This window comes from Nelusetta ayraudi, unplaced genomic scaffold (assembly GCF_046127955.1).
Source record: "Nelusetta ayraudi isolate G7.1 ecotype Tasmania unplaced genomic scaffold, CSIRO-AGI_Nayr_v1 ptg000017l, whole genome shotgun sequence".
Classification (NCBI taxonomy): Eukaryota; Metazoa; Chordata; class Actinopteri; order Tetraodontiformes; family Monacanthidae; genus Nelusetta; species Nelusetta ayraudi.
The window spans coordinates 10,955,837-10,982,611 of NW_027466067.1; the positions used below are offsets into that span (position 1 = coordinate 10,955,837).

General features: G+C 46.4%; 1 protein-coding gene across 7 annotated transcripts in view; it reads left to right on the forward strand.

Annotated features, from left to right (window-relative positions):
- Window positions 1–26,775, forward strand: part of kaznb (kazrin, periplakin interacting protein b) — a 116,204-nt gene that overhangs the window by 55,105 nt on the left and 34,324 nt on the right. For 6 of the 7 annotated variants that reach the window (XR_012926562.1, XM_076025419.1, XM_076025420.1 and 3 more), the window contains exon 4: window positions 26,615–26,722. The exons of the other annotated variant lie outside the window; for it this stretch is intronic. Coding sequence is in view for 5 of the 6 variants with exons in the window: in XM_076025419.1 (XP_075881534.1) it covers window positions 26,615–26,722 (108 nt within the window). In the remaining variant the exon portion in view is untranslated. The remainder of the gene's footprint in view (window positions 1–26,614; window positions 26,723–26,775) is intronic. 7 annotated transcript variants of the gene reach the window in all.

Sequence of the window (26,775 nt, forward strand, 5' to 3'; positions counted from 1 at the left end):
TCTTTTATGATGACCATTTCTCAAAGTGGGATTCATTTTATAGATTTGTCATTGTGTTTTATGGATTTTTATAGACTTACACAAGGGCAACAGAGGAGCATTTTCTCAGCTCGTGCGCGGCCAACTCACCCTGCGGAAGAATCCCTTTCATTTATTCTCTTCCAGTGAGTTACGTCTCTCCTACAATTATCCTAAATTATGGCTTTCTCCTCTTCCTCTTCTTCTTCTTTTCTCTTTTTTTACAACTTTACGGGCCCGATGCGCATTTTATAGCATTTATTAGTCGTAAATATATGCACGTTTTAGTGAGTTACAACCACTAAAACAAAAAGGCTATTGTGTTTTCATTCTCTCCAATAATAAGCATTTAAATCCCCATAAAGAGCAGGCCATGTATTTCCACTGCGTTCATACAGTAGTCCAGAAGGTGGATCCTCCAGTTGACCAGCCAATGGACTTTTATTTCCATCCATGTCAGACATAAAGTCTGGTCTAATCGCCAATCATATTCCATATTCTCCTCCGTCCTTCTGCTGTGATTTGCACTCACACTCACATCCCAATAGAATTCCAGTCTGCAAAACACTGCAGCTCTGTTTTTTGTTGTTGTTATTTTTTGCCTGAAGAGCCCAAAGACCCTCCTCCTCTCTCAAAAATGGACACAAACGCAACTTATGAAGACCCTTGGACAAAGTTTGGATGACAGTGTGAATTAGTGGAGGATGTGATGCAATTGGTTTCATCTCTATGGCTGCCGAGTGAAAGAGGATCACTGGGAGTCTCCAAGGAGACAAATGAAAATACCCTTAGTGCCCAGTTTACCAGATCTTGCTGACTTGATGCCCCATAGGTCAGTGTCTGGGTGTAGTGGAGCCCAATGGGGCAACAGGAGGTGCAAGGCCTTGGACAAGCCTGCCTGTTCTGTCCTCATTCATGCATACAGTCTGAGGTCTAATCCTGCATTTTTACCTCCAATCATTCAAATCCCCACTGAGTCCTAACATCAAACAATCGCGGCGCCCAGGAGGAGAGAGACGGCGAGGGGGGAGAGGGGGTAGGGAAACCCGTTTTTTTCCTCACAACAGCCCCTGCTCATCCTATTAAAATGCCTCATTGCTTTTGCAGCGGAGACTTTTTAAAAAAAAATTTATTGCCACTCACATATTGTTGCCTTGGTTGCGGTCTACACACATTTCCCAGCAGAGAGAAGACGAGGCTTGGGGCTTGGAGGAAAATGAGTTGTGAGGTAGTGCAGAACACCCAGCCCTGGTATCCAGCGGACGTAAAGCTTGACATTCCAGGCAGAGGGGAGCGAAAGCAGAAGACCCCCATGAATCACCTGCTTCATGAGGGGCCTCTCGCAGCACCAGCACTCTGCAAACACCCAGAACAGCCGGGAACACTGTTGATATTTTTAGGACATGCAGTGTTCAGTGGGATCGGATCAAGCAAACTTGCAGTGCAGTGCATCCAGTGCAGTCATAGATAGTACATATGCAGTATATGGTAAGCGTTTTGGCAAGGTATGGGTCCTCCATCGAAGTGCCATTTGAAAAGGTCCCATTGTTCAAGTGTCCTGTGTGTCTCCACCCTGTTGTGGGAGCCTATTTGTGATGTCACAAAGTTAGATATCCAATTTGAACCCTTGATGTTTTATTGCGGCCGCCTTGATTTTGTTTGAGGAGGAAACTGCTTTTTTTTTTTTTTAATGCTATATTGTAAACTGAGGGCTAAAAAAAAAACGACTACATTTTCGTTAGAAGACTGTTTGGCTAAATGTGCTGATTGCCGGATGATCTGGTGGAGCGCTGTTTCTACTCACCAACCACTGGCTTGTCAACCAAAAAAAAGCTAAATGTTTGTGATCCATTTTGCTGGAGAAACCTATGCTTTATAATATACATATTTATATGCGCGCACACTGCGGAAGAAGCGACATAATTGAGTCTGAGAGGATGTGACTAAAATCTGCATTGCAGCTGTGGAACCCTTATCAAACTAAAACACACAGCAGCTCTTTTCAAATATGCGTCATTCCCCTAAAAAGGTAAAACTACTTTTCTTTTTTTTTGTTGTATATTTTTGTCATTGCCTGTTTAGAAAAAAACAACAAAACATAAGCTTTTATCACAAAGCAGCCCCTACATTATATTAGACTGTTTCCGGCGATGCATCATCATTATCTCTCCAGGGCCCCCTGAAATGCAGACATGAAGCATGTCGGCGAGCTCCGTTCCTGAATTATTTTTGGTCCGCAGCCCGGAGGCATTTGTGTTGAAAGCTCGTCTCACTGTTCTCTCCTGCTGCGGACGTTCGGCACAAATATTTATCAGTCCACCAATTACTGGACCCATGTGTGCCCAGGCACATGCAAACACTCTGTTTACCGAGAGGGCTGTGTATGTGCTCGCATTCCTGTAGAAGAGTTTATTGTTTGCAATATGTGTCTGGCTCAATTCTGCCTCCAAACATATGTGGTCCGGAAAGGACCCGTGGGAGACTGGGCTGTTGCTCCATGCGGCAACCTGTTGTTCGAGCTCTGTTCTGGCCATTTCAGACAGAAAGGAAGCAGTCGGGAACGGCACCTTCATCACCTGGACTCTCACATTGACTTCAAGGCAGCAGGCGGTCAGATCGGTGCCAAGGAGAGAATGTTTTTCCTCTGGAGACGTAAAAGGATCCGATTACTCGCTACTTGCTAATTCCATATACACGTGCTAATCACTCGTTTTGCTTGTCTTTAAAATTAGGATGCCACCGGGTCCTCAATTAAAAGCGGTACAGCTGGATTAGGCCCCTTGTTCTTTTGATGGAGATCCAAGTTGGCTGTAATTGATGTGACCGTTTGTTTACATCTCTGCTGTGTTGATGATCTGTACTTTTTCGCCACGGAGTAAAAACTCAAGTGCTGGTATTCCTGTGCGTGCCATTCGATTCCATTCGCCCTTCTGGCTGCCCTTGAAGGAAAAGGAAAATGATGTTTTCCAACACGCTGACATGAGCCTGCGGCTCCTCAGACACGAGTGCGGACGGTCCTTCCTGTATTTTACTCGCTTCTCTTTTTTAGAAGGTGTGAAACATCAGCAAGTTTGTGACATCACAAAGGGCCCTGATGATTCTCTTGCATTAGTGTCAATGCCAGAAACCGAGTGTTTCAGATTTCCTGAGGGAAAAGTGGAAGGTCCGACCAAGCATCAATTTTAGAATCTAGTGTTGTTGTTTTTTTGTGCAGGAGGAACGGCCAATGCGCTGTTGGCTAGAAATCTGTTCAGGGCTTCTTTTTTTTTCTTTTTTGTTTATCAGTCGTGCGAGGCTGCGAAACTGGCACGAGATGAAAAATAAAAGTCTCATAATGGGGGAGAATATGGAATCTGTAGCATATCTGCACACCCTAATTATGACTAAGTAGGCAAGGCAAAGAATCTTCAACAGTAATATAGTTCCCATATATTTCATGTATATGTTTTGTCACATTTTGTCATCGTTATAGAACCCAAAAGGTTTGCGTTGCGTCTATCTGCATCTTATTACCAAGACTGGCGCCAGGCTTCTTTTAAAACTAATATAGTTCAGGTTTTTAACTAGCTGTAAGTTGGTGTGTTAACAGATTAAGAATCTGTTAACACATTTTCACAAGCCAAGTCCTTGGTGCCCCGCGTGAAAGTTTACCGCCGTCACCTTGGCTTAATGCACTTCATAAAGCCCAAGTAATGGAGCTGCGCACTCGCTGCTGCCAGTTCACTGTTAAAGTAATGTGCCTTAATGAGACGGTCGAGGCACAACGGTTATTTGCGAAGACATTTTGCTTTTGGCTCATGTTTAGATTGGATTTTTTTTTTTAACCCCTCCGTGCACCAACCAGTTGTTGGAAATATTTTTGAGAAACACCTTTTAGGAGCGTTTCTTTTGTCTCAGTTTCATTTTACTCCACTACCTTTTATTTTCAGGGGAAGCTTCCAGTAGCAAGAAGAGGGCCCATGCCACTGTTTTCAGGCTATATGTATAATTCTCTCTGCGACTCTGGCAGGGCTGGATTAACTTTCTCATCCTTGTGGTTTTCCTGCCTCTGATGTCTGCTTGCTCTCTGCTATTTGTCGTCTCGCACTGAGGCTGACGGCTCAGACGATGTAAATGATGGAATCTTCCCCTCTGGCCACCGAACAATGAGTTCCATTTTACATCACCACTGTTAGTCAATGCGACTTTTTTTCTTTTTTTTTCTTCTTTGAGGAGAAGGGTGGGGGGGTTCATATTTAGGGGTTTCCCACAGACTCCTATAATTAACCATGGCAAGAAACTCAGCTCCTCTCGCTGTCCAGGAATGTGCTACCAAACCCCCAAGTACAAGTACAGTTTGTTTCTGTTCCACTGCTGCAGCAAAAAAAAAAAAAAAAGTCATGTGTGCTGGAGGCTTGACTCAGAAAACAACTAAGCATTTTATTTCCTTCTGAAACGCAGCCCGGCTGCTGAATGCAGGGGGGGCGGGGGGGAATAGACACCACCTGCCATACATTAGAGCTGTGCTCTGGTTACCTATGGGCCTGTTCAGAGAGGCAGGTGCATTTTTTTTTTATTTTATTTTTTTTATTGTTTTATGTGTGTCGGCTTGGACAGGCTCTTATTGTGGCGAGGAGAGGGGAGGTGTCTAAGAAATACAGTAGCCCCCTGAACACACCGCGCGCCGCAGAATCGATTCTGCGGCCGGCCCATAAAGCGCAGCGCTTCAGTCAGCAGAGCACTAACAGTGGCGTCATTATGATGTTATTAGTGTGTGGGGGAGGGAGGGGGGGTGGAGGGAGCCTGGCCGAGGAGTGGGAGTAATTTACAGGTGTGTTAAACATGAGTGCAGCTCTGAAAAACAAGGGAGAGGCGCCAGGGCGGCTGTCAGAAGGCTGCTGCCTCACACAGTCTCTCATATTATTACATATATACACTTAGGATGCTACTTTAATAATACATTTTTTTTTTTAGATGTGTTTGCCAACAAGCTAAGCCAAAAAAGAGTTTTTGCATTATTTATGTGCAATTGTAAAATGTGTAAAAGTGGAATCTACCTTTGTAAATGTTATTCTGTATGATTCGGTCATCCACTGTGTGAACACAATGTTAGGTTACAACATTATGTTGTCACTGTTACTGTCTTAAAGTGCCCTACGGGTGTGATCACCATGCTTGCTTGCTTGCTGCTTTACGATGGCCAGTTTTACTCTTGAGACTGAGGTATGTCACAATGAAGGCCGTGTTCTTGTTCTGCCTTTTCTTTCACGCAGAAATACAACACGCTTGCAAGAAATGCTCATGATATAATAGTAATGCATCAAGAACAATGGCAACGAGCGTTAATATCTCTGATTTGCCGCAGACCTTCCAGCAGGTGTCGCACATCGGAAATACGGGGGGGGGGTTTGTTCGATTAAAATGATGTCAAATTTTTTGGGACACCCTGTATTTCTCAAAATGCGAGAAATGTTTTGGATTTATTTCTTTAGATTTTATGCTTCTATGCTATATTGCGTCCAAACTTAGATTGTCTGCCCCTTTGGCTCTCTTTTTCTGGTCTAGTGGTTGAGTGTCCACCCAGAGAGTGGGAGGTCATTCCGAAAAAATAATAATAAATTGGACTCTCCTTGCTTTGGTGACAAGAGTTGGACTTTAATTTGAATTACTTTGATTTAGTTACTTTAACTTGAATTGCATATAGCTTGTGTAGAAATGGCTGATATGATGTCAGCCGGTTTAACTTTGCATTCAAATCAGTAAATTAAAGGTAAACATAAACCGCTGGCGCCACTGGTGTCATCCCCCCCCCCCTCTTTCACCAGAGGACCTGACTGCACCTCCATTTGGGGCTTCATTAGCAGCCCTGCTGTCCACCAAGTAGCCAACTAATACTTGGTAATTGATGCAACTTTTTTTTTTTCTCTCTCTCTTTCCCCCTTATCTGTAATGATGTGACCTTTCCACAAGTTAACAGGAGCCCTGTTGGGACGTCGCTGGGCTCGGCTCACAGCGCTGCGAGGCATTAATGAATAAATGAAAAGGTGTGTGAGTGCAGCAGAAAGTGCTACACGGCCATTACAAAGCTGTTTTCCTTTATAGGCGAAGAGCCGCGTGTGCCTTTCTGCTGAGGAAATAATAACAGTGCGGTGTTTTTCCCCTCCACCATTGAGGGTCCAAGGAGAAAATCCATCCATCTGAGTGCTGCATGTAAAAATACGTGAATACATATCGCATTGAAAGAGGTTCGTGTTGGTTAAGTTGTGCATTTTGCAATAAGGTGCATTGAAGTTCAAGCCGATTGAGATTTGAGATGCACCTCGCCCAGGCAAAATGTTTGGACGGCTTGAACAAGGCCGTGAAGACGCTCCGTCATTGGACCCCTTTTGTAGCCCCACATCAGAATTTCTCCGTTTGTTCTGCGTTCCAGCCGACTGGAAAAATTTGCAGGAGCCCTTTGTCTTCCTGCAGCGCCACCGTCGTGCCTTTTCATTTTGTAGAATTCTTAGGGATTCATTAAGAAAAGGTGTCTTTAAAGTTCAGTCTTTGGTGCTCACAAGCAAACAAACTAGAGAGTGTGTCCAATCTTTTTTTTTTTCTTCTGCAATTTGTTGTCACGGCCTCATGGAAACAGAGAGGGTCTGGTGGGGTTGGGGGTGGGGGGGTGGGGGGTGTCTTAGGTAATAAATCAGGGGGATGTGAAGCCGACAGGATAGGATGTCAAGAAAAAAAGGGATGAACTTCGAGACTTTCCGCACACCACTGAGCAGCCATGTGAAGAGGCACTTAATGAGTGTGTGGTAATACACCCCCAGACCTTAATTGGTTTGAATGGCTGGAGTGGAGAGGCTGGAGACGAGACGGACTGCCAGGTGATAAGCCACGGAGAGATGACAATTTGCACCCAAACTCGCCCTGCGATGGGGCTATTTATAGGCAGGCGTGTGATGCAGCGGTTGCTAACTTAAGTAAAGTTTTGCCGCGCAGCAGAAGAATATTGCGCTGAGGGTGTCCAGCGGGCGAGGAGGCAAAAAATGCCGTCGCGGCCGGCCGTGTTTCCTGGTGAACTCCACCTCAACCTTCCCCTTGAGTTGCACTCGCTGGTGTGACGACAGGCAACGCAGCCCCGACCCCGACGCTGTTTGGAGGGAAGGAAGGCGAAAATGAAGCGCGTGAGATTTGACCCCGGGACTCCCTCCGCCGTTGACGTAACTGGAAAACAATGCCGTATCGCCATCTGCAGCTGCTCACAGCTGGATCCGCTGGCGGTGGCGTCAGCGGGGGCTCGTGCACTCGCTGGAGGCAGAGCCGGGAAAAGCTTGCGTTGTCTCTGCGCCGTGCTTCACGCTAACAAGCCTTATTCCTCGCCGCCGCATCGTGACTGGAGGCGCATTTGTCATCGCGCTGGAAGGATTCCCCGTCATTACTTCATGCCGTGAAACTTTGGTCTTATGGCAACTTTTAATCCGTTTCTTCATTATCTTAAAAAGCAGCAACACGATGGTCGTCTTAAAAATTCAGATGATTTATTAGGGGTAACTTTTTCAAGAAAATGAATAATAAAGTTGGAGTGGTGGTGGTGGTGGTGGTGGTGGTGGGGGGGGTGTTTGGACAGCAGCGCATTTATGATATATTGTATTAGAAATTGCTCTTCGGTCTTCAGTTTCTTTTAGTCCAGTCGCCCATAAAACACTGGATGTTTCAGCAGTTTGCATTCGCCTGATACAGCCACAACTCTCAAAACATACAAAAATATGATATTATTATATTTCATGATAATATCTGAGATTGAATACATTCTTAATGTGTCAAAATTCTTTGTTTCCCCCACTGCCGTCACAGAGACCTATTAAATCCAAACTGTCAAGTCTGTACGGTATCAGAAATCATTTGGACATTTATTTCACTGTAATTACACAATTAGTAAGTCGACAGGGGAAGCAAACCAATGGAAAGTAAGACAAGGCAGCTCTTCTGCCATGGTTGGCCACGCCTCCAGAGAGCTCCATCACAGGAAATAACGTTTTGCAGCCCTTGCTGAAACCGTGGGCCGTCTCGAGAGATCGATTCAAGTAAAGACAAAACAAGCAGAGAGGTTGGAAAAAAAAACAACCTCAGTTCACTCCGGAAGTCACACTGTCTGCTGACTGTCTGCGCTGTAGCACAGACCCCGTCTAGAGACGGGATTCCTGCATTCCAGGAGAGGCGGCGTGCCAATTCTTCATTCATCCTCCGTTTCGGCGCTGCGTCTGCGGCCGCGTCCGGTCTTGACGGCGGGCGCGACGCCCCGGCCTGCGCTGTCGCCTCCGCGCTGTGCGCTCCGTGCGGGACGGCGAGGCAATCCCTTAATGCCGCTGCCGCTATCAGAGGATTACGCAAAGATTGTCCCGGGGCCTCGCATATGTCTCCGTGTCTCTATCAGGTATTAGCTTTCTAATACAGTCCACTCAAACTGTCTGATTACACAGCTGGGGGGTGAAGGTCCCGGCTTACTGGGGCCAGCGGTTATCAGCGTTTACAGGGGCGTCCCATCTGCCAGACTGGGACTGCTGACAGCGAGAGGGATGGCGGTGGTGAGGGGGGGGGTTGGTGACTCGGGGGGTTGGTGGAGACTGCTAGCGGTGGCGTGGCCCGGCCACGGTCACCTGTTCGGCGTTGGAGGTGGGAGTTAGCGGAGGAGACGGGAAGTCTGAGGGGAGGAAGTGCGGATTTGGACACGCGGCGGCCCAGCCGGGCAGCGCGAGAGCTGAGCAGGAGCAACGGTCAAGAAGGCACAGCAGAGACTATTTCCTCAATCAAAAAGCTGCGAGCGACTTTTTTCGGCTTGGCGCTCAATAGAGAGCATCACGACGTGTGTTTGGTTCTCTGGCTGCACGGCTGCAGACAAGAATGAGCTCCGAAGGGTCGTGGTGACCCCGCCGGGATGTTCCTCAGCTGCCCTCCCCCCTCTCTGGAGGAGTTGCAGTACAGTTCCTGCTGGATTCTCAGTCCCATCCAGATCAGTCACTTTTTTGGACTGCAGCCCTCCGGCGTACGATTCAGGACATTTCAAAGCTAGAACGAAAAAAAACTGAGAAGCAGTTTTTAACGCCAGCGCCATGATTGCACTCAGTGAACAATAAACCGGGCACATACAAAGATACATGGGATTATACAATAATAGAACATAGCAATAACTGCAGAATGTGATGTTATCAATGTGGAATGTGTTTTTTGTTACTGTTACTGTTGTTATTTTACTCGTGTTTCTTGCTAGCAGTTATTGCTAGCGTTAATTTTATTGACTGTTTTTTTAATTTTTTTATAGATATATAAGATATGAGATGTTATAGATATATGCACCGAAGGAAGGCACTTTTAAATTTTGTTGTACTTGATTGCATGATAAAAACAGTAAAGGAATTCAAGCAGCAGCCCTGAGGTGAATGGTGAAGGTGTCGCAGCAGCAGCGGCAGCTAACCGGGGTCGGAGAATCGACGCCGCTCGTCGTACATCAGCCGCTGACCTCTGCCGGGGCGTCGCGTGGCTGCAGAGCCGTAACTTTCCCATCCTGGTTTCCGACAGGCTCCTTGTAAAGAGACGTATGCGGCGCGGCGGCAAAGCATCTGTCACCGGGAGGCCGTCTCTTTCCACTTTCAGGCGCGGTGCCTCGCTGTGCGTGCGTGTGTGTGCGTGTGTGTGCGTGCGTTGTTTTTTTTGTTTTTTTTGCGCACGGGCCAATGCTCATGATTGAATGATAAGTTTCAGATTAATTATGTTTGTGTCACGCGGGGCCACAGGCGCATTATGCAACAGGAAGTGGATGAGTTGGAATTCGTATGCGCCGCTGCTCGCGCTTTGCTAATACATCCCACCGAGACAACAAATGAGGACTTTGGTTCCTATTGGGTGCGTTTTATTTTTAATGGGCTCAACAATTTCTTCTTGTTGCGCGCTGATAATGGGGCCATCTCCCCTGTTTTCAGTATTTTGGCCGTGCCAAATCTTATCCTCCTTCCTGCACTTGGGATGCACTGATCTGCTTAATACTGTCAGTCGCTGGCACCCGTTTCACTAATTGTGAATATCAACTGCTTCCAAATTTTTGGAATCCGTCCCATTTGCCTGCAATCCATCTTGCGTGTGTCATGCAAGGCCAGGCTATTATCTTTTGTGCATAAATGTCGCTCCTGTAGCCATGTTTATGTAGCTGTGCAATGTTATTGTACCGCTCTGTGATTTTCTTTTTTTCTTTTGTTTTCACCAAAAGTTCTTTGTGACTTGCCTGTGAAAAGGTGCCAGCCAAACAAACTTTTCCTCCTCGGTGGCCCCTTGTCGTTATCCAATATCTCGAAGCTTTAAATTAACTGTTTAGCTGGAGCCCTTCTGATCCAGCCGCAGCCCACCGCCCTGACATTTACCGGCGCCCGGTAGCGAGATGAAGGATGCTAATTTAGGAAAGGCCAACCACCTACTGACTTTGTTATGTTCCAGCATAAGGGTGCTGGAGGGACTCTGGAGGGTCTCTGGCACACCGAGTTCCTCCCTTTTGATTTACTCTTAAAGATGTGGAGGTGTGGCGTGAGGAGCGTCTGGCTTTTATTTGGCCTCTTCATTATGTCACTGTAATAGTTTTGGAGAGGTTGTATTTGTTCCACCAGAGGACAAAAAAGGTCTGGCGTAATAGCAGGAATTTAGCAGGAGCTCATAAATGATGAATGCTTTCTTAAAAATAGTCAGTATTCATTCATTCTTCACCATTTTTTAGTTGCATGAAAGTGTGATTTCTTCCATTAAAATAAAATTAAATTTAGGGCTGAGGCTGCACTGTGTGAAGAGGCTGGAGGGTTTTTTTTTGATTCAAAAAAAAGTTCCAATACTCTATATAATACATACATACATACAAACATACATTCCTGCTCTAATTTCTGTCAGATTATCATACATTTTCTCCAAAGGATGGATCTAAATTGACACGTTTCTGTTTGCAGCACTGTGGTTGCACTAATGACTTGGCTAAATCAAAACACGCCAGTGCATAGTACTAAGGCTAAAGCTAATTCACTAACTGATTGTCACTGAAGTAGCCAGGTAACTTTTTCTTCTGCCAAATCTGGATTTGGATCTACCCTGGGTCTAAACAATTATGGGATCAATACAGTAAAAATTGCATCAGGTGTGTTCCTATTGACTTTTATTCCATCTGAGTCCATGTGAGCTTTGTCTGTGCTCGTGAGAGAGAGCGAGACAGAGTTTTCTAATTCTCAACATTCTTGTCTGAAATAGCCGTTTCCTAGTGTTTCCTCTGCGAGGTTTATTCAGGCTGATGGCGGCTCGCAGTATTGAAAGCGGCTGATGAAATGTTTTTATAAGCCATAAAAACCAATAGCTGAGCATTTTCTTATTGAAACCAAAGCGGCTCCTTTAAACAGCGATGCAATAAAGCCGTGGCGAGGCAACCGCCAGCGCTGACCCGTAAAATTACATTTCATATTTCTCCGCCAGATATAACTTTCCACCATTTTCTTTCAGAAAGTTCAGACACGTTTTCGCCGTCTGCGAATGGGAAAGCAATCTTCTTCTGCCTCGCGCCGTGTTGGGGCGCGCTCTGTCCCCAGACGTATCTCGGCCAGAAACTTTCATGGTGAATTTATCTCCGCTGTGGAAGTGGCAGCTTTTGGCGGCGGTGGCGGACTTACGCACACACCAGGAGAAACCCTGTTTCGGTGTGATTTTCGCCCGACGCCCAGCCGTGTCCTGGGAGGTCGGCCTTCCAGCGGTAATGTGGCATAAAATAGGAAACAAAATGGTGCCAGTCGTGTGTTAGTTCTTCATTAATTAACAACACAACATGGTGGAAGCGGCGGCGGGAAAAAGTAATGAAGGTCTCAAATCACTCCGACTCTGCCCCCCCCCTGAGAGTTCACAGCCTTGGGGAGCCACGGAAACATTTTTTAAAAAAAAGTGTTTTCTCCTGTAATTCCACTGCAGTGGTTCTGCCGCTGCACGGCAGCGGCCCAGAGATCAATCGCTGGTGTCACGGCGCGTGAGAACTCAAATTAATCTTTTTAAAAAAAAATCTTCTTTTTCCTTTGGTCTTCCCTTCCCTTCCAAGAGCCGCCTCGCTCCGTCTCCGCTCTGCATAAGTGCTTCCAACTTGGCGGCTCCCGGTCACGGGCGGCGCTGGAAGGTGCCTCCCTGCCGCGCTTATTACCGCAGCGACTCTCCTGGGAGGAAGCCTCGGCGGATCCAAAGAGCGGCGATCAGCGACGCAGAACCGGCGGCGGGGAGGAAGAGGGAGAAAACGGCGCGCGGGTGGAAGGGCGGGCGGATGTCTGACGGTGCAGGGGTTACAGCGGAGGCACGGCGGAGGAATCTTAATAATCAGGAGGGTGGAGGGGAAAAAAAGGAGAAATCCCTAAGAGAGCGGACGAGATGAGTTGAGGGATTTGGGGGTTTTTCGAGAAGTTTCAGAAGGGCCTGATTGATGAGAGAGGAGAGAGGATGGGGGGGGGGGGGGGGGCGCGGGGCTGCCGGACTCTGCTGCTCGCCGCCGCAGCGTCGTCGCAGGAGGAAGACGCCGAGACAGTCTCTCTCTCTCGCTCTCTCTCCTCCGCAGCTAATGAGGCGACATCAATCTGTCGGCGCAAACCCCCTCAGCTCAGCCCCGCCGGCCGCTTGTTTCTGCCTCGTCCCTGCCCTCGCCATCCACAAGCAAGCAGACACAAGGTCAAACCTCCCGGACAGGACAGGCTGCTTGAGCTTGCTTTCTTTTTTTGGAACCGTGCCCACTTTCCCCGCTTTGCAATTATCTCTGCAGCCTCGCAGCGGCCAGCGGAGCGAGGAAACAAAGCGGGGATGAAAAAGATCCAAGCGAGGGAGAGTCCGCAGGCAGAACACCAGCACGGTTCCTCGCCGGCTGTAGTCTTGACGGAGACGTTAGATGATTTCTGTAGGATCTCCTCTTCCTGAAGATTGATTTATCTGCCTTTTGCGTCAGGCTGACACACTGACAGATGCCAGGGAAGTTGTGCAGCCTTCAACCGGGACGCAGTTTCATCACACGCGGCTTCTTTCAACTTGGATGTAGAAAAAGTTGAAATTTCGGCATTTTGGACTCGATGGGTGTTTTCATCTCTGGTGAACGGCTGCTGTAAATTGCTTCCCTACCACTGCTGTTAGTGAAAGTTAACCTAGCTTATTTTCAGCCTTGCCTTTGGCCCTAATGGGATTTCCGTGGACCGCGAAGTTATTTGCTAGACGATACGACATGAAAGTTGTGCTTTGCAATGGGAAAGTTTCCGCCGATGATGTTGTACATTCTTCTGGAGGAGAGCATTTATGAGGAACTTAAAGGATTGAACCTCTTTAACCCTGGATAGGTTTTAAAACAACTTGTGTATAATTGTAAATCCACTTTAAAAAATAGTGTATTGTGGATTTTTTTATTTTTTTTCTATAATCAATGTGTGCGCTGTGCTTGGCTACAGCGGAGCTGGATGAGAGAATCCGACGGAAGAGAAATATGAAAGGGGGCGGGATTATTATTAGCACTGAAGGTCAACAGTCCGGAGCGACATCGTTCAAACATTTCAAGCATCAGGTGTGACGTGTGAGCAGGAATGAAAGGAAATGTGCAGAAAAAGAGCAGCAACACCTGGTCTACAGACATGCGGCGCTGAGGAGAAGACGGGGGACACCGCTGGAGGCGGCAGAGATTAAAAGCTGAGCTCCTCTCTGAGAGGGAAGAGCGGGATGGATACGTAGTACCAGGAGCGAGAGCATGAGAGGGACGACGCAGGTTAGATGTTGTGGAGATGAAGCCGGGCAAGCCCAGACTGAGAGCGTCTGCAGGGAGAGTGATGGTATCAGTAGAAGGATTGAAAACTGGATGTTGTTGTATGAGTGGCTGTAGTTGGTATGGGTTGATTGGCCGTGGCCGCCGCCACTACAGGGAGGAACCCAAACTAGCAGGGGAACCCCGCAGCACACAAAACTCTCGCCAATCTCAATGTCGTGGCAGCATTCATTCCGTCCAAACGACGGCCCTTTGCTCTTCCTCTCACTCGTCTCTTTTAGTTCATTTGATTAAACTGAAGTTTATGCCGAGCCGCCAGGTGCACGCTGGGAATTCCACTGAACGCACAGCTTGTCTCCTGCTAACCGAGTGCGACAGACGAAACACAAAACCCCTCTGCACTCGCTCACCCACACAGTCTGTGGGTTCAGCGCCGGTGTGCGGCACCTTAAAGCTCACGTAAAGGAGAAAACAAAGCGCATATGGATGCAGTGACTCACGTCTCTTATCTAACTTTCTCACATTAAAAAAAAAAAAAGATGCAAGTGTTCTGTCCGTTCAGAGCGTCTCATTTGCCGCGTCCTTGTTCACAGATTAATAAATGAAGGCGCAGCGCGGATTAACGAGGCACAGAACTGCGGCAGGTGTCAAAAGAAATTTTGCGGTTAAGTCGACACTTTAAGCGAGGTGCTAATTAGCATCTCTGCTGCCATCCCCGCTAATTACAGGCTCGAGGAGCTAAAGAGCTGACGGCAAAAGAGGGCCTTGATTTGACGTTAAACGCGGAAGCTGCTCCGGCTCCAGCGGCCGTCTGTCTTTCCGCAGCCCTGCAGCAGGAGGCAGCGGTCAGCGGCTCTCCCCGACTCGTAGCTGAGAGCGCGCTGTCGTCTCTCTGAGGGCGCGGCAAGCTGATTCAGGTACTTATAAAGCCACAAAAGCGTAGAGCCGGGGAAGGCAGCGACCTTAAAGACTTTATATATCGTCGCTCCGGCTGGGAGAGAAAGTCATGATGTGGATAACTAACTGGGTCATTTTTCATTCGCCGACTCTCTCAGTGTAAAAGCAGCCGCCACAATGGCTAATTCATCACCTCGGCGGAGGCCTGTAATTCTGTGTCATGTACAGTATCTCCTCCTGCCGGCACAGATAGCCAGGTGGCTGTACCGGCTGTGTTTCATTCCAACATCCCTTCACTATCAAAACTAACTGCTTCGGGTCAAGTTCAGAGAAATCCACAGTGATCACTTATGTGAAGGATCGGCTATGAAATCTGAGCCTCCTCCGTCTCAGATCAGCGCTTGTAGGGGTTGTTCAACATTTTGGCACTTTCGCCTCTTGCCTCAGTCCCTATAGTCATATGAGTCGGCACATTCCTTATAAATATCATCACCTGTTGTTTTGCGAAGAAAACTCAAAAATCATCAAACACACAATCCAGCAACTCCAAAAACTCTGTGGGCAAGTTGCCACCTGCGCTTTCACTAAACCTCTTTCTTGAGTAAATCATTGTGCAGGAGTAGTCTTGCCTCAAAGACTGCTGTAGTTACTGACTTGGTGTTTGGCTCGGATAAAGGCCAGGGAAGGTTTTGGGCCTTGGTTACTAAAGAAATCGTCGCTATCCACCAAGTCCACCATGACCAGACGTCGACTTTTTCTTATCAACAGCATTGTTTTGATGTTGGGAGTAGCTGAACTCCACACTTGCTTTTGAAATCACTCTGAGGAACGCACTTGGCTTAAAAACAACCCTGCCGCAATGTGTTGCATTATTATTTCACAGCATGGTACGTGTGGATCAGAGCTTGCCCCTGCGAGTGTTTTGGAATCTACATTAGGAGTTTTAAACAGCCTCTGATAATAGAAGGAAATGTCCTTCCGACTGTAGCTCAGGAGGTAGAGCGGGTTGCCCAATCACCGAAAGGTTGGCGGTTCAAAACCCTGCTCGTTCCCAGTCTGTCGTTGTGTCCTTGGGCAAGACACTGAACCCTGAATTGCTACCACTGGGGCTGGCAGCTGGAAAGCGCTATATACAGTAAGTGCAGCCCATTTACCATTTACTTATATGATGATGGTAATAGTTTGCCAAAAACCTTGGACTATAGGGCACTTTAGGGCAGCCATGAGCAAATATGCATACATACAGTGGAGTTGCTTTCCAGACAAGCAGTGTCTCGACATCTGGAGTAGAAAAAGGTGCATTACACGCCCCCGTGCGCGTTGCCCTGCTTCCCCACTCAGCGACCTCGCTGGCTGCGCGTTCATTAGCTGTCGGCATCCTCCACCTTTTAACACGTTGTTCGGCAACAGGCAAACTGGGCCCAGCGTTATTACTGATTAGAAAACCGGCTGCAGAAAAGTTTCTTGCTCTCCTTTAACGAGACTCCCTGTTGTCCGGCTGCCCCGTTTGGCACTCCGCTTTCTGCAGAGATCATCGCGGAGTTCATCTTTGTTTTACTTCCATCTGAACTGCATTTTTCGAGGTTCGGCTTTTTCCGCAGTCGAGCTGGTGATGCTGGATCCAGTCTCATGGTGCTGAAGCAGAGTGCGCTACGGAAACCAGACCACCGATGCGAAGATCGGGGCCATCACCACAAACGCCACACGGCCGACCCTGATTTGATGTTAAAATGTTCTTCAAATAGCAGTGAATGGACGCCGCTAAATCCGAGACGCTAATGATAGCGTTATCATACCACGATACCCAGTCTGCTCAGTGGAGGTCAGTGCTCGTTTCACGGGATTGCAGTGTTGTGAATGTATAGCACAATTAGACATCAGGAGGTGGAATAATTTTGTATGGAGGTCCTAGAAATTAGTTTAAAAAAATGAACCAAAGAAATCATTATAATTGGTTGAAATTGTTTGTAAAGACAGCAACATTTTTTTTTTCACATTTCTCTCAATATTTGGCATTTTGCCATTGTTTGTCTGTCTGAGTCTTCTGAAACCCGTGGTGAGCAGAGCAATGGGTAAAAAAAGAAAGAAAGAGAAAATGATTTTTTTTTTCGTTACTTCTGCACTCTGAGGAAAAAAGTCAAGAGGCCAGAAAATGGTCAATCTGATTAAGACAGGGAACATTTTCAGTTCAATTTTAAACTGAAACATGAAAAGGTCAAGAGAAAGTTGAGATTTAAGTCGACCCAACTTAGAGACGGTGCCGAGCTCTGCTCCTTAAAAATCCCCCGTAAAGGCAAGTTGCTTAATTGTTCCTTCGGCTTCAGCGACAAATGAATTCCGTCTCTGTTGGCTCATAAGCCCAATGCCGTCGCCTGCATTGCACCTTTTCAGGTTCCCTGGAAGCAGCCACGGACAAAACCCACACGCATGAGAAAAGTGTCAGCTGGTGGTAGACAGACAAACACTCACACCTGTGTACAGGTGAGAGGAGACGAGGTGCATCTTTTAGTTTAGTTTAACCACAAACTGCAACCTGTCACATGGTCTGAGTGTCGTTTAGCTGCAGGCCATAAACCCCCCCCCCCCCCCCCCCCCCACAACTGACAGGATGGATGTATTCTAGATACTCGTCTCTCAGACCAAACAAGTGTTATTTTTCACAAGGTGACTGCCAGCGAACGTGCAGCCGCAGAGCCGGCAAATACAAACTCTAAAATCAATCCCTGGCCTTGCTTTCTATTAAAAATAGTACTCAATTGTCATCTGTGAGGTCCAGTTGTTGCTGTGGCTCAGATTTCTATAAGAATATTTCCACTCTTGTCAATGCAATATGAATTTCAGTGTCATCGGCGATGTCGTTTTTTGTTCAAGCTTTTGGAAATATGGGCAGCGCAAAGTGCCAGGAAATCTTTTTTTCAACAGTCATAGGAAAGCTTTAAAACGCTATTATGCAGTTTCTGGGTTCAAATTGAAGCTTTTACTTTAATGACTACAAAGAATTCTCTTTTCATACCACTGTCAAGGATCAAAAACAGAATTCTGATCTGGGTGCTTGTGCATGACTGCCTGTTGGGAACTCGCCCCCCCCCCCCCTCCCCTCCAGGATGAGTCAACTGCAAATGACAGCCTTTATTTTCTTCTTTAACCTCATGTTTGTGTTAGGCACAAATTTCTTATGTCACTATTTTTAAACAACGCCGACTTGTTTGCCTTCGCGTTGGCGTCGGGCGGAAAGTGTGCTCGCCGTATTGCTGACGGTGCACATTCCTGCGAGCTGCTAATTCCTCCTCTTCCGTCAGTGTCTGCTTTTTTTTAAAAAAAAAAAAATGTATTTCTCGGCCCCGGCAGCAAACACGGTGGTCGCAGTTCTGTTATTTACACTTTTTCCCCATGCAGCCTCTCCGGAGGCAGCCATCCAAACTGTAGCTCACAGACAACTATAGCTGGTAGCAGCCCGGACAGAAAATGGATGCACTCTGTGTGTGTTGTACGCCCACTGGTTCCACACCCTGCTGTATCATTCATCTTGATGAGGAGTAGTTTCCCCTGGAGGACGAGCTCTGGCTCAATCCTGGACGCCTTTAGTATTTGATTATCGGGGTGTTTTAGTCTCCTCCTCCTTCTGCTCAGTCTCAAACGCTTCCAACACTATATTAGTTCAGATAATTAAAAAATAAATAAATAAATAAATAAAGAAGCACAGCAGAGGTTTCTATATATTTAAAAAAAAAAAAAAAAAAAAAAAAAAAAAAAAACATTTGTAATTCTCTTGCTTGCTTTTTTAAGATTTTTTTTTTTAAAAAGATTCTTCCATTGGACCTAAACTGAAATTCCCAATAGAAAACACATTGATCCATCCATCCATCCTGCACTCAGGGTTGCTTGAGACTATCCCAGCTGTCTCCAGCAGAAGACGGGGCTACCCCCTGGACAAGTGGGCAGTTTTTACATTTACACATTTCCTTATTCATTCATACAAATTGGTCATTCAAGTAAACTTTCAAATATTGAAAAAGAGTTGCGCTGTGGTATTTCAGCTACTTCATTCAAGCACAGTTTGCTAACTTGTATTGGAAATACTCTTTCATTGTGCATTTGCACTGAGTAAACACTTGGCATGGAACGGTATTCATGAACAGAAGAGCAGACAGATTGTTATAATTAACTTCAATGTTATTATGAGATTTTTTTTTCCCAAGCATAAAGGATGGAGATGGACTTTTTTTTTTTTTTTTTAAAAAGGCAAATGTTACAATTAAAATAATCGCTCTCTGAAACACATGGAACTAGAAGTGCATTTATAATTCTTTTTTTTTTTTTTTTTTTAACAACCTGTCAAAATTTAGAAATTCCACCACCACACATTTTGGAATGACCTATAATACAATAGCAGGATGTGCATTTTTATTATTATTTTTATTGCGTAAAAAAAAACACCGCTTTGTTTTTGTTCTATTAACCTTTCAAAAATTGCACCACTTTTTTCATTGTCGCGTAGATCTTGCCACTATTCTGCTCCCACCTGGCAAAGAGTGAGAGAATAGACTGGCTGGCCTGCGGACCTGTGGATTTAGTTCGGGGGGGGGGGCTACGCTGGCTACGCTAGCGTGTGTGAAGAGAGTGCAAATGAATTTTAAGGTCTTCCGGAGGTCAGCGAAAGACAATGCAATCTCCACAATGTTCCATCACACTTGGACAAGACTGAAGAGGCGTGTCAGGGCCTGCTGATGCTGCTGCTGCTGCTGCTGCTGCTGCTGCTGCTGCTGCTGCTCGCCGCTGCTGCTCGCCGCTGCTGCTCGCCGCTGCCGCTGCCGCTGCTGCTCGCCGCTGCAGCTCGCCACTGCTGCTGCTGCTCGCCGCTGCTGCTGCTGCTCGCCGCTGCTGCTGCTGCTCGCCGCTGCAGCCGCCCTCCTTCGCAGCTTCCGGCCAAAAGGCAGCAAAGGCTGTGGGATTTAGATTTTTCTGTCGTGTCAGTGCTGGATTTCTTCCAGGCAGATTTTTCTGCTTAATCTTCACTTTAAATCCAGCCTTATCTAGCTTCCCTGCTCCAGTAAAGCCTTTAGGCCACGGTGGGGCAGATGATGCCCCCGCAGTGACCAGCTGTGACCTCCAGCGGCATCCTGAAAGGGATTTTTGTGCCTGTCTTAGTGCGCGCGCATATAGTTGCATATTCATGTCCGCTGGGAATAAAACTGCAACAGTATTTTTTTTTCTTTAGCAGAAAAAAAAAAACCCTCCTCCTCCTTTTGATTGTTTCAATTAATTTAAGTTTTACTTGAAGAAAAAAAAAAACACTCTAGAGTGCAAGCCTTTGCATTTTAGCTATGAAATAATGAAGAAGTTGTAAAAAAAAAAAAAATGTATATATTAGCTGGTCTGCTTCTTACGTGGTGAAGCAGATGGATTTCAGATCAGGATCTGGAGCTCATTATGCTCCTGTTCAAACAGCCTGCGATGGATTGATATGTGTATCACTCGGTCGCAGCGCAGCTAATCCTTCAGGGTCACACAAAACATTATCATCTGGACGAAACCCCTTCCACTGGTGGAGCTGCGTCGATCGCAAAGGCACTGATCTGCCGGCCCACAATCTGCTCAGCGTCTTTTCCCCCGTGCCAGATTCACACACACGGAGCCGGATGTTCGTCTTTCTTCGGCGCAATTTGTTTGCTGCCCAGTTCCACCTCTGCTTACTTTGCCAGGCCCGGCAGGTCAGCTCCTCTTCGGTTACTCTTCAGCCGGCTGAGATAATCATAGCGGTCATGAGGGATGATGTATAACTACATCAGCCCATTGTGTATCCAAGGTTAGACATCATCTCATAACCTTGTCCTCCTCGTGCCGTGGTTATGAATAATCAGCAGATGGAGTGTGCGCCCTCACAAGGCCTCCGGCTGTTTTTTTGTTTTTTTTTTTGGTTGCAGCACAGAAAAAGCGCAGTTTAATCACGGAGTCGAGCGCCACGGCGCCAATCAGGTGCTGAATTCCATTCCAATTCTTTTTGTTCACTCTGTCTACAGTGCATAGGTTTTTGTTTTTAAGAAAAGCAAATACAAGTTTAACAGGCTGCTGCTGAGTTGGTCTGAAATCGCACTTTTGTTTTCTCTTAACATATTCTAACTTCTTCCTGACTAAAGCTTGATTGGCTGCTGACTGCAGAGAGAAGGCCGACTTTTTGCCAGCACAGATTCTGGGCTTTTGCGGTTAGGCTCTGATCACAATCACTCAGCTTTGACAGTATGGAGGAGTTGAAGAAATAATAATAAAAACATAATAATAATTTCCACTTGATGTCTTCTTGTTTGTTATCCAAACTACCTTCAACAGTACTGGACTTTTCCTGGTTCGAACACTGTACATTTCTAATTTTCATTTGGGTTATTATTTTACCTATAAACTAAGATTATCGTTAGCCTCGTAGCATAGTTTTCGGAAAACGAGAAAAAAACATTTTTTTAGCAAACACATTGGTAAAATTAGGCGGATATAACAATTAGGCCAGAAAACAACTTAGGCAATTATGCTATTAGGCGAACGAAAACTTCAGAGTATCCCTAAGTCCTTTCCCGGTGAAACATTGCCGTTCGTTAGGACCTGCGAACCCACCGTCCTGTAATGTGACACGGTATCGCTGCAGCATGAAGTTTTGTTTTTTTTACACTTCTGTTTTTTCCAGCCGCGTGTTTACCCTTCAAAGGTGGACAGCACAGAGCCGTAACACTGGCAACCCTGGACGTTTACTCTCCTCCAGCAATTCCTCCTGATTGATGTGATGAATGTGTCCCTGAGCAGCTGTTTTGTTTTGGTGCATGTTTTTCTCAGAGCAGGCCGGCCGTTGTGCTCTTCGCAGCAGCGGCGGCGGCAGCAGCACAAGCAGCGTCCTCAAGCTATGCATCACGGCAGCCTCGGAGCGGCCTCTCAGCAGTAATGTTCTGTGATCGCTGGGAGTATTGATTCCTTTGCGCACGTATTATTATAAGCAGGGATTAATAGACAATACGTTTTTCGCCCCCCAGGCAATAGGAAACTGGCGGCGGAATGTCTTTTTGCCGCAGTGTTGTTTATGTGTGTGTTATTACTGTTTTTTTTTTTGTTTGTTTTTTAAATAGAGATGAGACAGGCCAACCTTTGAAATGGGGAACATTGTCTCTTCCACAAGGACACCGTTTTCTGCGTTTCTTCTCTTATGCTGGAGTGACTCCATTGAATACTAAGCAAAATAATTAGATGTTGTTGTTGTTTTGAAATTGTCTTCACGAAAGCTACAATCCAACGCTTGCTGGTCCCTCGTGCTCTGCACCTCGCAAGTGATTTCATGTCTCGCTCTTGTCATGGCGCTGATGATGATGATGATGATGATGATGATGATGATGATGATGATGATGATGGTTTTTATGTGTGAGAGTCCTCCGTCAGCCTTCTGTTCTCTGGCAGCATAAAGAAAAACCCTCCATGTTCTGACTCCATAAAAGCTGAATTGACCCCCTTGTGCGTCGAGGTCACAGACAAATATTTAATACAACTCATTCAAACACCTCCTTAACCAGAGTCGGGCCTGCTGCTTTATGTAACCGGGCAAGGTTTTGTGACTCACTCGCATAACAAAGGCTTGAAACCCGAAGGGCTCCACATCGTTTAGCTTTTTTTTTTTTTTTTTTTTTTATTAATCCATACCCTGTAGCCCACGCTGTTAAACTCTGACTTCATTAAGACAGTCTTTTTTTTTTTTTGAAGTCCTCTCACATCATGTTGTGTCAATACAAAGAAAGAAGCAGGAGAGGGAAGTAATAGAAGTTCAAACGCTATCTATTGGCCACAGCAGCGGTGAGTAATTTCTGTCAAACACAAAAAAAAGGTCACCTTTTGCTGTGCTTTTCATTTGAGCATTACGACACAGTTGCTATGAAACTATTTTTTTTTTCACATTTTCTTTATTTCACCTTTCTCTGCTTAGCACAAGAATTAAAAAAAAAAAAAAAAAAAAGTGTTCCTGAAGCTTTTGAATTGCTGCAGTTCACTCTGAACCATTCGCCCCCACCCCCATCAAAAACTCTATTTCCCGTCTCCTCCGAAACACAAGACTGAAAACTTTTTAGAATATGTGAAAACAATCGGCGCCGCACTGGCTTTTTGTTCTGTCAGAACTGCACCGAGGGCCAGTCGGCTCTCTAAAGCAAGCCTCCAACCTAAATACGCGCCGCTCCCGCCGTGGCAGCAGCACCGTGTTTCCCAGCCATATAAAATATTAGTAAGCTGTGCAGGATTGTCTCTGCAGCCGCAGGGTCAGAGCTTTCAGGAGGAACGCCTCTCAGACTGCCATGGCTCTGCATGGCGATGGGGTTCGTTTTTTGTTTTTTTTTTTGCCAGCGTGACGGCCAAAACGAGCGCTTGCGCCGACACTGCACTGACGGCATGACTGTGTAATTAAAGGGTGGCAGAGTTTGGGCTGTGATGGGCTGTCTGAGCGCCAACGATAGCCGCCTCTTATTTCTGCTCCAGCACCCAGTCCGACTCCAACCGGGTGTTTGCGCCCTCGTCTCCATTTTTGCCAAATAACGTGTCAGAATCAGAATATATTCATATGTCATTGTAGCTGTGTTACGGATATACGTGCAGTTCTGGACAGTGCAAGAGAGAAACTGTAATGAGATTATAACTTGGAATAATATTGAACCAAACGCTGACTCTGCCACACATACATACATTCATACATTCATACATTCATACATACATTCATACATACATGCATACACCAGCTCTCTGGCTGTCTGCTGTTTTAGCAGACAGTGCTCTCAATATGTGGACACTGTGTTTTGCGTCGCTTCCTGCCTATGAATCTGTTTTCTCAAAGATTTATGGAGACAGTCATTTTTTTGCAAATCCACATTTATTTCATTTATTCATCCAATAGCAAGACTTGAAAGCTGAATATAAATGGATGAAACTTCTCTTTGACCTTCTTCTCTGGAGAACAACGACCAGTTGTTCCTCTTGATCACATCATAATAACACAACGATGGCACATCACCAGCCCGAGGCAAACGACAGCACTTAACTGAAGTCTTGACAAAGTTAGACAAAAGTAAAGCATGAATATGTTCCCAGGATATAAATGAAATCTATATCCTGAAATACACTGATTAGTTGCTCCCTGTATTTCCGCTGTGTCTTGCTGTGCCTTTCGCCTGAGTTTGCAACAGCCACTTTCTCCTTTGGCTCTGGAGACATTTTCCTTTCCACTATGGAGTGACACAGAGGAAACAAATATCAACTTAATTTAAATAACTACCTTTAGCTAACCGACAACATCTTGGCGTATTCAAGATCACGTGTGTCGTTCCAGCCGATGAAGCTGCAGTAGGTATTTTGGTTTTGGTCTCAAATCATTTCTTTGCACACAAGACAGAATCGGAACCGATTTTTAGTGACTTCTAGAGAGGTTTTTTCTTCTTTATTATCCACGGGTCCTTCACAACATTTTATTCCAGTCTGCCAGGACTGAATAATAATTTTTTGAGTCAGAAGAATACAACCCGTCCATTTCCTATGACTGCCTCCACTGCACTCAGGGTCGTGGGCGGTGCCGGAGACGATCCCAGCTGCCTTGAGGCGAAGGCGCAGTTAAACCCTGGACCAGTCGCCAGTTCATGGTGTGACCGCACAGAGACAAATAGCCAGTCGCATTCACTCCTCGGCCCATTGTGCCTTTGCTACGTGACCATGACCATGTTTAAGTCGATTTTTGATTGATCCACAATTTGTACAGAAAGAAAAATTAGCGCGTAAAAAACTAAAGCTAATTGCCAAACCTGCAGCAGTTTCTCATCACCTTCTAATGTTAGTCAAACATGCCGAGCAGCCTGAGAAAAAGGCATTTCTTAAAATAGTTACACAAAATGTTTTCTCCCCTGTACCGGTTTGCGTCAAAGTACATTTGCACTTACGTCAGCAAAACATGGGGTTGGATGAAATAAGGAGTTGCGATGGGCCACAGTGACGACGGTGATTCTGATGGGATGTAAAACGATGCTTACAGCGGCTGTGATTACAGTCATTAGCTCTCGCGATGCCCACTCGGCTCCGCCGGGTGACGGATGCTCGGCTCCGCCTCATCCTTCACGTAGCCTTTAACCTCCGACAGCAGAGGACTGACCAGGCAGAAACAAGGTGGCAGATATATGGCCTGCTCTTCAGGGTTGTCGCTTCTCCAGAGTCCAGCCCGCACGGCTCACTGCGCTGGCACCGCCGCGGTGATGGGGGGGCAATTTCGCGGTGAAATATAACACACACACACACACACACCCGGCTAATTAAACAAATCCTCGGGAAGGGGAGCTCAGCTTTCACTCGATTGACTGTGCTTACCATATGCAGTCAGGTGTACGCATTCAGGAGCTTGCACAAATCCATCGGCATGAAACGCTCTCTCGACACGTCGCATTTTCGCCCCTCTGTTCTTTCGTGTAGTGACTCTCACTACACGTTGTGCGTCCGCTCCGTCCCCCGCCACTGATTGTCGCCGTTGCTGTTGTTGTTGATGAGCGAAACGGCCTCGATCGTTCATCAATCTGCATATTGGAGATAGCAGAAAAGGTCAACCCTAACAAACACCTGAACACTTGATGACGGGTCAGGAGCCCCAGCGAGCGAGAGACGGCTGGAGAAGGTCAGTGATCTGGATAAATACCATACTGTCATGGAAATGGGAGCTGTCTAGGATATGCAGATGAGGAGGCAGGCGGGAGGGCCGGCCGTGCAGATGGTGCCTCTCAGGAAGCACCTGAGGGTGGCTCGGTCATTTGCTCCGCTCGCGGACAGAGGATGATGCCCGACGGGGAAAACTAATTTAAAAAGCCCCACGCTCGACTAAAGGAGGCGCTCTCACCCCCTTCATCTGGCGTGAAATCCAACATTTTTAGCCTCCGAGGGGCACACGGGCTCAGCATACTAACCTACAATGAAAAGATTTTCCTTTAAAACACCCAATCAATCACCTTTTCAGTCATATCTGTCCAACAAAGCACACCACTGAAGCTGTGACAGCCATTCACAAGTCGTCACACTTTTAACACGTTGCGTCGGCGGAAGGGAGAAACTTCTGGTGGCAAGCGAATCAATCTTCACCTGTTTCCAGTCTTGGGTGATTCAAGAAATAGCACTTGCCAAAAAAAAAGGGGGGGGGGGTCATTTCAGCCTCATTATTCTTCTGCTTCTGGATTTTGATCATTCCGATGAGTGAGAACGAGCTGCAAGGAGCCGAAATGGATCAAACAGGTTCCGCCAAAATAAAAGCAAGGCGAGTAAAGCAAGTTAAAAAATGATTTCACCGGGCATGGTTTATAAATGGAGCAGGCGTCACCACTTGTTGTGCGGTCCTGTGAGGCCAGGCTGTTCACAAGTGATGCAATGTCTGATGGGGGATGTTCGTGCAATGTTCCTGATAGTTATCATGTCAGGATAAGTCACCTGATTGAGCGCGATGTCCTGATGCACATGGACACACACAAGACTGTGTGTAGGCGTGAGAATCTGCGTAAATCGATGATATTTGCTGCACATACCGAGGGGAATTCTTTGTGCTTTATTGCTCGGCATGTTTCTGGTTTCCCCTCGGCAAACTTGTTTGTCGATCGTTTGTGGTTTAAGAGTCAATTGGAAAAAGTTCTGACACTGTTGCCTTGAGGGGGAACACCGCCACCTGCTGGAGCGGGGTGGGAGACACCTCGGTCAATAAATCCATACATTTTCCTCGTTTGAGTGCTGAGACACGGACTCAGTCCATTGAAATGGTCGAGTGGAGTTCAATCCATCGCGCCCTTCCATTCTTCACACAGAGGGAACGTTTGTGCGATTCCAAAGTATTTCTGGATTTTTCATTAAACGCATGACTGACGATGCGGCCGAGTGACACTGTACTGTTTGCTCCCTCTCCCTCCTCTGCAGATCAGTCGGTCCATCACAGACAGATGACGATGGTGACGGACTTGTGCTACCCGGCCGAAATTTCCAGCCTGATGGACTTCGGCACTCCAGACTGCTCTCTCGGCAAAGGTACGGCCATCAATCCGCGAGAGGGAGAAGTAAATAAATGAATAAAAGAAGCA